Raw genomic sequence first — 12654 nt, forward strand, 5'->3', positions numbered from 1 at the left:
CTCATGGTTTGTCTTCCTCTCTAATTCTTCCCCATTCAGTTTTCCTCCACTTCCCTTATGGCCCCTTTCACTATTTTTTATATTCCACATATGAATGAAACCATATGATAATTGTCTTTCTTTGATTGATTGATTTCACTCAGCATAATACCCTCCAGTTCCATCCACGTCGATGTAAATGGAAGGTATTCATCCTTTCTAATGGCTGAGTAATATTACACTGTGTGTGTGTGTGTGTGTGTGTGTGTGTGTGTGTCTTCTTTATCCATTTATCTGTTGAAGGACATCATAGCTCCTTCCACAATTTGGCTATTGTGGACATTACTGCTATGAACATTGGGGTGCTGGTGTCCTGTCATTTCACTACATCTGTATCTCTGGGGTAAATACCCAGTAGTGCAATTGCTGGGTCATAGGGTAGCTCTATTTTTAACTTCTCGAGGAATCTTCACACTTTTTTCCATAGTGGCTGTACCAGATTGTCCCACCAATGGTGCAAGAGGTTTCCCCTTTCTCCACACCCTCACCAGCATTTGTTGTTTCCTGTCTTAATTTTAGCCATTCTCACTGGTGTAAAGTAGTATTTCATTGTGGTTTTGATTTGTATTTCCCTGATGACAAGTGATGTGGAACATTTTTTTCATATGCTTGTTGACCATGTGTGGGTCTTCTTTGGAGAAATGTCTGTTCATGTCTTCTGCCCATTTCTTGACTAGATTGTTTTTTGGGTGTTGATTTTGATAAGTTCTTTACAGATCTTGGATACTAGCCCTTTATCTGTTATATCATTTATAAATATCTTCTCCCATTCTGCAGGTTGTCTTTTAGTTTTGTTGACTGTTTCCTTTGCTGTGTAGAGCTTTTTATTTTGATGAAGTCCTAATAGTTCATTTTTGCTTTTGTTTCCCTTGCCTTTCTAGATGTGTTTTGCAAGAGTTCAAAAAGGTTGCTTCCTGTGTTCTACTCTAGGATTTTCATGGATTCTTGTCTTACATTTAGATCTACCAACCATTTTGAGGTTATGTTTGTGTATGGTGTAAGAGAATGGTCCAGTTTCATTCTTCTGCATGTGGCTGTCCAATTTTCCCAACACCATTTATTGAAGAGACTTTTTTCCAGTGGATATTCTTCCCTGATTTGTCGGAGATGAGTTGACCATAGAGTCGAGGGTCCATTTCTGGTTTCTCTATTCTGTTCTGTTGATCTATGTGTCTGTTTTTGTGCCAGTACCATGGTATCTTGATGATCACAGCTTTGTAATATAGCTTGAAATCAGGCATTGTGATGCCCCTAGTTTTGGTTTTCTTTTTCAACATTCTGGTTATTTGAGGTCTTTTCTGGTTCCATACAAATCTTAGGATTATTTGTTCCAAGTCTGTGAAGAAAGTCCATGGTATTTTGATAGAGATTCCATTGAATGTGTAAATTGCTCTGGGTTGTACAAGGTTTGGATGCAATTAAAAATGCTAGTGGGAAATTATAGTTGTGTTTGGCATCTCTGACTAGAATGGTTTGTTTACACTGTCATTCAAGTTTCTCCTTTCCTTGTGGTCTACTCATATGTCTTTTGTCTTCTGAGTCAGTGTATAGAGTTGTACTTCCTTATATGATAGCCACTAGCTATGTTTGGATATTTAAACTTTAAAGTTAAATAAAATAAAAAATGCATTTCCTTTGTCAAAATAGCCACATTTCAAGTTCTCAGGATCCACACATGGCTGTTGGAAAGTGTAGAACATTTTGTCATCACAGAAGGTTGTATATGACAGAAGGTTGTATATAAGTATTTCCTGGTTTTTACCCTTAGTTTTCCTGCCTCTGGCCCAGATTCTGCTCTGTGGCACAGGCTAATCTACAGTGGGTTGGTTGCTTTGAGGTTCTCATCTATCCTCCTCTATATTTGCCCTAAAGCTCTTGAAAATGAGGGAGAATTGTTAATTTTTTTCACTTTTTTCCTTTTTCTATCAACCTTTATCCTTTAAGGATATGCCACCTCTGAGTAAACTTTTTGCTGTGGTTATTCTGGATTTATAATCATTCTTACAGGAAGCTAGTATGATCCTTGAAGGACTAAAAGAGAGGACATTTGAGTGACACCTGCACCATAAATATTTTTGTCTATCAGTACTGGCTGGGGGACTGAAATCTTCATCAGAATATAATTTTTCAATTTGAGGTATTCCTCTGTTTGAATGACACCAACTAGGAAAGTGATTAGTGTAGCACATATCACAAAACTTTCCAAGATTTCCCTCTTCATTAGATAGCTCAGTGGTTTCACAGTGATAACCCTAATTTCCTTTTCTCTGTGTCACTGAGTTTCTGTATAAGTGTTAAATCTTATATTCTTTCAATTCTGTTGAGAGGATAAGATGTGGGTGGAGAAATCATTAACCTCTGAATTTTGCATTCTAAATAATTACAGGGCTACTTTAGGTATAAACTCATTTTATGTAAATTGTCTGCAAAGATGTGAGTCATGAGAAAGCAAGTCTAGTATAATTTCCCACATACACGCAATTGGCAATTAGAGAAGGCAGAGAATGAATCTCTGCTATGTGAATTCAGCACACAGTTTTAGAAAATATATATGTTCTGAGAGGAAAGAAGGTCTCACACTTAAAATCAAAGAGATAGTTAAGGGCTGAGATAAGTATATCAAATTATCTTGAGAATTACCAACGTTATCATCTACAACATCAGACATTCTCAAATGAAGCCCACAGTCATGCTTTGTGTTAAGCCTCTCTCACCACTCCCACCTTCTGCTCCTATCATCCCTGACTTTGGGACCAAGTGCTAGTTCCAGTGGCAGTCAAGATGCAGTACTCAGTGACTGTCAGAATTTTAACCCATCATGATGACACTTTACCTCAATCATCCCTCCAAGTGGAGCTCTCTGTGAATAGATTCTCATCCCCACTAGCTCTGAGCTCTCTCACATTTGGCTTTTTCCCCCTTCCTATTTGCCCTCTAGGATCCCTATATTTACATGTCTTCAGTGGTTTTTTGAGCTTCCTTTCCCTTCATAGTTTCTTCATATGATGAACATGGCTCTCTTTAGGGCACTGCTTCTTATGTAGCCTTTCCTTTGGATCTGGGTGTGGCTCTAGAGGTGATGCTTTCTGGAAGTCTTGCTCCCTGGGTGGATTTTTCTAGATGGTCTTTACCTGTTAAAAATGGCTGCTTCTTTGAACTTCATATTATATGAGTTTACCATTTTCCTTTACTCAGAGTAGTAATCTCTGGACATTGCTACCAGCCAGTCTCATTGTATAGTCTATACTCTACTCCTCTAATTTTCTGAGTGATTTCAGTATTCATATGGAGATCCATCCAGAACCCTGGCCTCCCATTTCCTTGTCTTCAGGTTTCCATTGGTCCCTTCTTCCATTCCCCTCAGCTTCTTCCATTGGGAATCCACTTCCATCCATTCCAGTCAGATGAGGATAATGGTTTGGGAAATATATTTGACTTTAAAATATATATTTATATTATATGAAAAAAACCTAGAACTTAAATCATAAGATAGTAACCTAAAGATAATATAAATACCATTAAAATACATATGATAGTAAGTATTGATTTATATTAATATTCAAAGAAAAAAAAACATAAACCAGAAGAGGAAACAAAGAAATGGGACAAAAATATAACTAGTTACTGATGATTAATAATGACAAATTCTAGGGGAAATAAAGTCAAGCAAAATTATTTTAAGGACTGATATATGAAACCAGGTAGTATCTATACACGAAATATATCTTTATTCAATTTACTCCTTGACATCTGTGTATTGGTGTCACTGCAAAAATAGAATATCATGGGAATGAGTTGCTTGCTCTGATTTGTCAAAATAAATGAAACATTCATGAAAATAAGACAGGCTATAGTATTTTCTTGCTTCTATAATTCTGTTAGGAGAACAGTCTATTTTAAAAAGATTCTGTGACAAGAGATGGAATTCTCAGTGGTATGGCCAGTGTCTCAGTCTATTCAGGTGCTATAACAAAGTACCACAGACTGAGTAGTTTGTAAACAACAAAAATTTATTTATCACAGTTTTGGAGTCTGGAAGTCCAGAATCATGGCACCAGCATGGTAGAGGAAGGTCCTCTTCTGGATTATAGAATCTTTGACATGTGCTCACATGGTGGAAGGAGTTAGGGATTTCCAGCGGTCTCTTTTATAAGGCACTAATCCCAATCATGCGGGCTCCACACTCATGGCTAAGGACCTCACGAAGGCCGTACCTCCCAATACTATTATCTTTGGGGGTTAGGATTTTTACCTTTGATTGACTTCTCCCTCCTTTATTTTTAAGAAATACTTTATTGAGAGGAAATTTATATAACAAAATTAACCATTTTTAAAGTAAACAATTCAGTGGCATTTAGTGCCTTTACAGTATGGTATAACCATTCCTTCTGTCCCATTTCAAAACATTTCAAACACTACAAAGCACAACCCTTAACTTATTAAAGCAGTTTCTCCTCACCTCTTTCCACTAGCCACTGACAGCCACCAATCTGTATTCAATCTCTCTGGATCTATCTCTTCTGGATTATTTCATATAAAAGGAATTATACAATATGTGGCCATTTGCATGTGGGTTTTTTCACTTAGCACAATGTTTTGGGTTTTCATTTTTATTGTGGTAGAAAAAACATGTAACATAAAATTTGACGACTATCTTAAGTGCTAAATTATATCCATGTTTTGAAAGATCTCTAGAACTTTTTCATCTTGCAGATCTGAAACTCTATACCCATTTAAAAATAACTCCCTTTTGCCGTTTTCCTCCAAACCTGGGCAACCGCCATTCTACTTTATGTTTCTATAAAATTGACTACTTTAGATGCCTCATATAAGTGGGAGAGTAGTATTCGTCTTTTGGTGACTGAATTATTTCACTTAGCATAATATCCTCAAAAGATCAGGGGCAGCCCGGGTGGCTCAGCAGTTTAGCGCCACCTTCAACCCAGGGCCTGATCCTGGAGACCAGGGATCGAGTCCCGTGTCAGGCTCCCTGCATGGAGCCTGCTTCTCCCTCTGCCTGTGCCTCTGCCTCTCTCTCTCTCTCCCTCTCTGTGTCTCTCATGAATAAATAAATAAGATCTTAAAAAAAAAGATCATTCATATAGCATATGACAGGATTTCGTTTATTCTTAAGCCAAAGCAATATTTATACTAGATTTTGTTTATCCATTCATCTGTCTATGGACATTTGTTTCGCATCCACCTCTCAGCTATTTTAAATAGTGCTATTATGGAAATGGATCTACAAATATCTCTTCAAGACCCTGCTTTCAGATCTTTTAAATATATACCTAGAAGTGAGATTGATAGATTAAATGGTAACTCTATTTTTAATTTCCTAAAGAACCTCCATACTGTTTTCCATATGGCTAGCACTGTTTTACTCTCCCACTAATACTGTATAGTTGTTCCAGTTTCTCCACATTTACACCAACACTTACTATTTTCTGGATTTTTGATCACAGCCATGATAATGGGTGTGAGGTGATATCTTATTGTGGTTTTGATTTGCATTCCTCTGATAATTAGTGTTATCAAGTATCTTTTCATATACTTGTTGGCCATCTGTATATCATCTTTGGGGAAATACCCACTCAAGTCCTTTGCCCTTTTTAAAATCGAATGATTATTTTCTTGTTGTCAAGCTATAGTTCTTTATATATTCTGGTCATCAACCCTTTATCAAATGTATGGTTCGCAAATACTTTCATTTCACAGGTTGCCTTTTCACTCTGTTGATTGTTTACTTTGATGAACAGATATTTTGTGTTGGATATAGTCTCTTTCGTCTATTTTTCTTTTGTTACCTGTACTTTCATGTCATATATAAGAAATCATTGCCAATTCTAATGTTATAAAGTTTTCCCCTAGGTTTTCTTCTTCAAGTTTTATAGTTTTAGGTCTATGTTTAGGTTTTTAATCCATTTTGAGTCAATTTGGTGTGTGGAATGAGATAAGGGCCTGGTGCCCTTATAAAAAATTAATTGCCTGTAGATGTATGTTTTGTTTCTGGACACTCTATTCCAGTTGTCTACATGTTTACTCTTATGCCAGTATCATACTGTTTTGATTACTGTAGCTTTATAATAAGTTTTGAAATTGAGAAGTATGAGTTTTCCACCTTCATCCCTTTTCCAGGTTGTTTTGGCTATTTGGAGCCTTACTATTATGAATTAAATGGTTAGCCTATCCAGTTTTGCAAAAATGGCCATCGGAATTCTGATAGGGATGGCTATGAATTGTAGATTGTTTAGTGTAGTACTGACATCTGAACAATACTAAATTTTTCAATCAATGAACATTGGATGTCTTTCCATTTTTGTAGAACTTCTTTTATTTCTTTCAACAATATTTTGCAGTTTTCATTGTACAAGTTTGTCAGAACTTGGACACATTTCTAGAAATTTTCTTCTTTTGGATTTTATTTTTAAAATTAATTTATTTGAGAGAAAATGAGAGAGAGAGTGAGCAAACATGTGTGAACAGGGGGAGGGGCAGAGGGAAAAGGGGAGAAGTAGACTTATGTGTTGAGTGTGGAGCCCCAGATGGGACTTGATCTCATGACTCTGAGATCATGACCTAAGCCAAAATCCAAAATCAGATGCCTAACTGACTGAGCCACCTAGGCACCTCTTGCATCTCATTTTATTTAATTTTTATTTTATTTTATTTCTTTACATATTGAATTAAAATTTATTTCAAAAGGTAAAGTTTTATATATCCTTTGAAAAAATGAAAAGCCAAAAGTCTTAGAATTAAGTAATGAGCCTTCAACATTATAAAGCCATATATAACAGTAACTAAAGTAGTGGTAATGTTTTACCCTGATAAAAATGTCACAGAATTCGAATCACAACTTGGATCCTCAATGATTCAAGTGTCTTATCCTACACAATAAGGGTTTGGTCAGTTTTAAGATAAAATTCCTCCAGATATGCTGTCCTCAAGTCCTCTAATCTTGTGGGCCATCAGCTCACGCAGTGGGATAGCTGGCTGCTGTGGCAATTCCACAGTGGTTGTTCTGGCCTTTGGCCATTTTTATGTAGCCATTCCAGCCCCATTCTGGACCCCAACTGTTCTTGACAATCCAAAATTTATTATTTGAATCTGTTCCTTCAAAGCCATAGCCAACCACCATAACACCATGATCTAGATATTTGCTGCTGCAGTCTGAATCAAAATAAATGCCTGATTTATAGAACTGGAAAGACTGATGGCGTGCATCAATAACAACGGAGATGGGCCCTAGAGTTGCCACTGCCTTCATTAGGGCCTTCTCCCGTTGAGGGATGTCCATGAAGCCAGTGTCATTGGCAGCAGAACACTCAGGCTTGTAGTTACAGGTATCTGTGTCCCTTCCAAGATACGGATAACATTCCTCTGAGTCCAGGCCTCCGTTGTCCTTAACATACTGGAAGGCGTTATCCATGAGGCCACCATTGCAGCCCTTGTTGCCTTGAGCCTGAGAGCAGTCCACCAGGTTCTGCTCACTCAGTGGCACAAGTTTTTTTTTTTTATTATTATTCTTTTTTTTTAATTTATTTTTTATTGGTGTTCAATTTGCCAACATATAGAATAACACCCAGTGCTCATCCCATCAAGTGCCCCCCTCAGTGCCCATCACCCAGTCACCCCCACCCCCGCCCACCTCCCTTTCTACCACCCCTTGTTCGTTTCCCAGAGTTAGGAGTCTCTCATGTTCTGTCTCCCTTTCTGATATTTCCCACTCATTTTTTCTCCTTGCCCCTTTATTCCCTTTCACTATTTTTTATATTCCCCAAGTGAATGAGACCATATAATGATTGTCCTTCTCCGATTGACTTACTTCACTCAGCATAATACCCTCCAGTTCCATCCAAGTCGAAGCAAATGGTGGGTATTTGTCGTTTCTAATGGCTGAGTAATATTCCATTGTATACATAGACCACATCTTCGTTATCCATTCATCTTTCAATGGACACTGAGGCTCCTTCTCAATGGCACAAATTTGCCTGTTTTCTGGAACATCTGTCCTTTGAGGGCACCAGTTGCACTAAAAGCCCAACAAGAACCACATTGACCTTGATTCTTCACAGGAGTTACGTAGCCTTTCTCTCTCCAGTCCACAGATTTGAGGATCTCAGCAAAGAGAGGTTCTTGGAACACTTTCCCTTTCTTGTGCTTCTGGTTTTGAAAGCCATTCATCACCTGCCTGAATTCTTCATTGGTCATGTAACCAAAGGCATTCATTGCCATTGTGAAGCCATGTTTCCCTTGGCTATATTCCCGATTATGCAGTTCAGTCATTTTCATATTCTTCTCCCACACTGCTCTCCTCCATCCTTCTTCATTCATGGCATATAATCTGTGCATTGCCTTCCACTGGTACCATTGTGCATTTAAGCTTTGATCAAGTTTTGGAGTTGCAGAGACTATTCCCTGCAAAGGGCAGTCAAGAAGAGTGAAGGATTTATGTTTCAAAAACCTGCGGCGTCCACAACTGTGCAGGCGCACCCCACCAATCCCCGAGGCCCAAGAGTCTGTTGCATCTTACTTTAAATGAAACTGTCTACTTATTTTATTTTTCAGAATCCATTGCTGGTGTGTAGGAACATTTGATTTTTGTTTGTTGACCTTGTATGTTGCAATTTTCCTGAATTCATTTATTAGCTCTAGCACTTTCTTTGTGGATTCTTTGTGAATTTCTCTATGCAGGATCATTTCATTTATAAATACATATAGTCTTAATCTTTCCTTTCCAATCCAAATGCCTTGTATCCTACCCAAAGGTAAGGAATTAGCATTAACTTCTTTTCATTTCATTTGTTTTAAAAATTATAGAGAACACATATCACCTTCTCTAAATTTTTATTTTACCAGTTTGCAGTCAACCTTTACCCCAGTTCCAGTTCATGACAAACACTGATCTCATTTTGTTTGTATAACTTTGCCTTTTCACTTATACATCATATTAAATGAAGTATTAAGATAGGTTGCTTTTTCAGCCTGGCTTCTCTTACTTAGAATAATGCATTTGATATTCATCCATATTATTATGTGGAACACTGGTACATTACATTTCATTGTTGAAAAGTATTCTTTTGTGTGGATTTACCAAAGTCTGTTGTCCATTCACTGTTTGAAGGGAATTTGAGTTGTTTTCAGGTTTTTGTAATTATGCATAAGACCACTATAAATATTTACATGCAAGTGTTTATTTCTCTTTGGTAACCTAGAATTAGGAATTGTGGGCCTTATGTTCAGTACATTTCTAATTTTCTAAGAAAGTGGAAAACTATTTTCCATAATTACTATGAAATTGTGCATTCCTATCAACAATGTATAAATGGTTGAGGTGCTCACATCTTTATCACATCTTGGTAATGCCATTTTCGTTTAAGCCATTGTGATAGGTATAAAGTATTATCTCCTGTGAATCAATTTACATATCCCTAATGTGTGATGATATTAAACATTTTTTTCTTGTGGTAATATGTCATATGTATATTTTCTCAGTTGTTTTTTCATATCTTTTACTTAGTTTTTCATTAGAAACTTTGCTTTTTACTGATCTCTGTGTGTTCTTTTAAATATTTTGGATAAAAGTTGGATTTTTTATCAAAAATGTGTTTTTGGCTTCTATTTATTAAGCATTATATTTAACAGAAAAGATGTTTTTAACTTTGACAAAATATAATTTAATCATTTTTTCTTTTGTGGATAATTTATTTAGTAGTGTATTTAAGAAATCTTTGCCTAACCAATGATTACAAAGATTTTTCACCTAAATGGTTTATAGTTTTAGGTCTTTGGCCCATTTTGAATTAATAGGAACTATTTTAAAATTTTTTTTTTATAAATTAATTTTTATTGGTGTTCAATTTACCAACATACAGAATAACACCCAGTGCTCATCCCGTCAAGTGTACACCTCAATGCCCGTCACCCATTCACCCCCACCCCCCGCCCTCCTCCCCCTCCACCACCCCTAGTTCATTTCCCAGAGTTAGAAGTCTTTATGTTCTGTCTCCCTTTCTGATATTTCTCACACATTTCTTCTCCCTTCCCTTATATTCCCTTTCACTATTATTCATATTCCCCAAATGAATGAGAACATACACTGTTTGTCCTTCTCCGGTTGCTGTGGCCAAGTTCAAAAAGGGTGTTGCCTGAGTTCTCCTCTGGGATTTTGATGGAATCTTGTCTCACATTTAGATCTTTCATCTATTTTGAGTTTATCTTTGTGTATGGTGCAAGAGAGTGGTCCAGTTTCATTCTTCTGCATGTGGATGTCCAATTTTCCCAGCACCATTTATTGAAGAGAGTGTCTTTCTTCCAGTGGATGGTCTTTCCTCCTTTATCGTATATTAGTTGACCATAAAGTTCAGGGTCCACTTCTGGGTTCTCTGTTCTGTTCCATTGATCTATATGTCTGTTTTTGTGCCAGTACCACACTGTCTTGATGGACACAGCTTTGTAGTACAACCTGAAATCTGGCATTGTGATGCCCCCAGCTATGGTTTTCTTTTTTAAAATTCCCCTGGCTGTTTGGGGTCTTTTCTGATTCCACACAAATCTTAAAATAATTTGTTCTAAGTCTCTGAAGAAAGTCCATGGTATTTTGATAGGGATTGCATTATACGTGTAAATTGCCCTGGGTAACATTGACATTTTCACAATATTAATTCTGCCAATCCATGAGCATGGAATATTTTTCCATCTCTTTGTGTCTTCCTCAATTTCTTTCAGAAGTGTTCTATAGTTTTTAGGGTATATTTTGAGAACCATTTGAATGGTAAATGGTTCTCCAACCTTTTATTTTCAGGTTGTAGGTGTCCTTCTGTCTAAAATGAGCCTCTTGTAGACAGCAAATAGATGGGTCCTGCTTTTTTATCCAGTCTGAAACCCTGCGCCTTTTGATGGGGTCATTAAGCCCATTCACGTTCAGAGTTACTATTGACAGATATGAGTTTAGTGTCATCATGATATCTATTTAGTCCTTGTTTTTGTGGATTGTTCCACTGAACTTCTTCTTAAAGGGGAGTATTAAGAGTCCCCCTTAAAATTTCTTGCAGAGCTGGTTTGGAGGTCACATATTCTTTCAGTTCCTGCCTATCTTGGAAGCTCTTTATCTCTCCTTCCATTCTGAATGAGAGCCTTGCTGGATAAAGTATTCTTGGTTGCATGTTCTTCTCATTTAGGACCCTGAATATATCCTGCCAGCCCTTTCTGGCCTGCCACGTCTCTGTGGAGAGGTCTGCTGTTACCCTAATATTCCTCCCCATGAAAGTCAGGGACTTCTTGTCTCTTGCTGCTTTAAGGATCTTCTCTTTATCTTTGGAATTTGCAAGCTTCACTATTAAATGTCGAGGTGTTGAACGGTTTTTATTGATTTTAGGGGGGGATCTCTCTATTTCCTGGATCTGAATGCCTGTTTCCCTTCCCAGATTGGGAAAGTTTTCAGCTAGGATTTGTTCAAATACATATTCTGGCCCTCTGTCCCTTTCGGCGCCCTCGGGAACCCCAATTAAACGTAGGTTTTTCTTCCTTAGACTGTCATTTATTTGCCTTAGTCTGTCTTCATGGTCCCTTAATTGATTGTCTCTTTTTTCCTCAGTTTCCCTCTTTGCCATCAACTTGTCTTCTATGTCACTCACTCGTTCTTCCACCTCGTTAACCCTCGTCGTTAGGACTTCTAGTTTGGATTGCATCTCATTCAATTGATTTTTAATTTCTGCCTGATTGGATCTAAATTCTGCAGTCATGAAGTCTCGTGAGTCCTTAATGCTTTTTTCTAGAGCCACCAGTAGCTGTATAATGGTGCTTCTGAATTGGCTTTCTGACATTGAAGTGTAATCCAGATTTTGTAACTCTGTGGGAGAGAGGGCTGTTTCTGATTCTTTCTTTTGAGGTGAGGTTTTCCTTCTAGTCATTTTGCTCAGTGCAGAGTGGCCAAAAACAAGTTGTATTGGAACACGGGGGAGTATCACTGGTCCGTCCAGCTGGTCTTCTGGGGGAGGGGCCTGCTGTGCTGATTTTCAGGTGTTAGCCCTTGGGGGAGCTGCTCTGCCCCTGCCTGCTGCAGGGCTCAGCGGGGTTGTTTACCCCGTGGGGCCCCAGGAGGATCAGCCGCAGTTGCTATGGCAACTCTGGAAGCCTGGATTCAGCCTCCGCAGGAACTACGGGGCTCGGGGCTCTCGGTTCTCCGTCTGCAGGGCCTGGAGGCTCCGGGGCGGGGCCGCTGATCTGCTCAGCTCGGGGCAGGAGCGTCCTCGCTGTCCTGGGCCCTCCCGGCCTCTGCCTGTCCCGGGGGAGGCCGGATCCTGGGCTGTGTCCCGGTGCCCTGTGCTCCGGGGCCTGCGCTGTTGGATTCGCGCTCCCGCCCCGCAGCCCCCTCCGCGGAGCCGCTGCCCGAGCCCCTCCGAGCTGCTCCGGTCGGTCCCGCCGTGCGCGCTGCAGCCCTTAGGGAGCTCGGAGCACTCTCCTGCGCTCGCAGGTGTCTGTTAGTGTCCCCGGGAGCCCGAGGGCATCCCCGCCCTCCTGGGTCCTGCTCCAACTCCCTGCGAGCCCCTTTCCGCCCGGGAAGGTTGGTGCAGCTCCTGCTCCTCCGGGACGGGGCTCTCCTGTCCTGGGGAC

General features: G+C 39.1%; 2 protein-coding genes across 2 annotated transcripts in view; one reads left to right on the plus strand and one right to left on the minus strand.

The window, feature by feature from the left end:
• CFAP47 (cilia and flagella associated protein 47) overlaps window positions 1-12654 on the plus strand; it is a 491966-nt gene that overhangs the window by 89051 nt on the left and 390261 nt on the right. The gene's annotated exons all lie outside the window — the stretch shown is intronic.
• LOC129517614 (procathepsin L-like) lies at window positions 7013-8489 on the minus strand (the record flags this gene model as incomplete). Its single annotated transcript, XM_055337544.1, is given in 3 exon segments — window positions 7013-7564; window positions 8023-8459; window positions 8462-8489. Coding segments are annotated over 3 exon segments (1017 nt in total), but the record flags the coding sequence as incomplete, so codon positions are not given.

Source organism: Nyctereutes procyonoides, unplaced genomic scaffold, assembly GCF_905146905.1.
Source record: "Nyctereutes procyonoides isolate TBG_1078 unplaced genomic scaffold, NYPRO_anot_genome, whole genome shotgun sequence".
Taxonomy (NCBI): domain Eukaryota; kingdom Metazoa; phylum Chordata; class Mammalia; order Carnivora; family Canidae; genus Nyctereutes; species Nyctereutes procyonoides.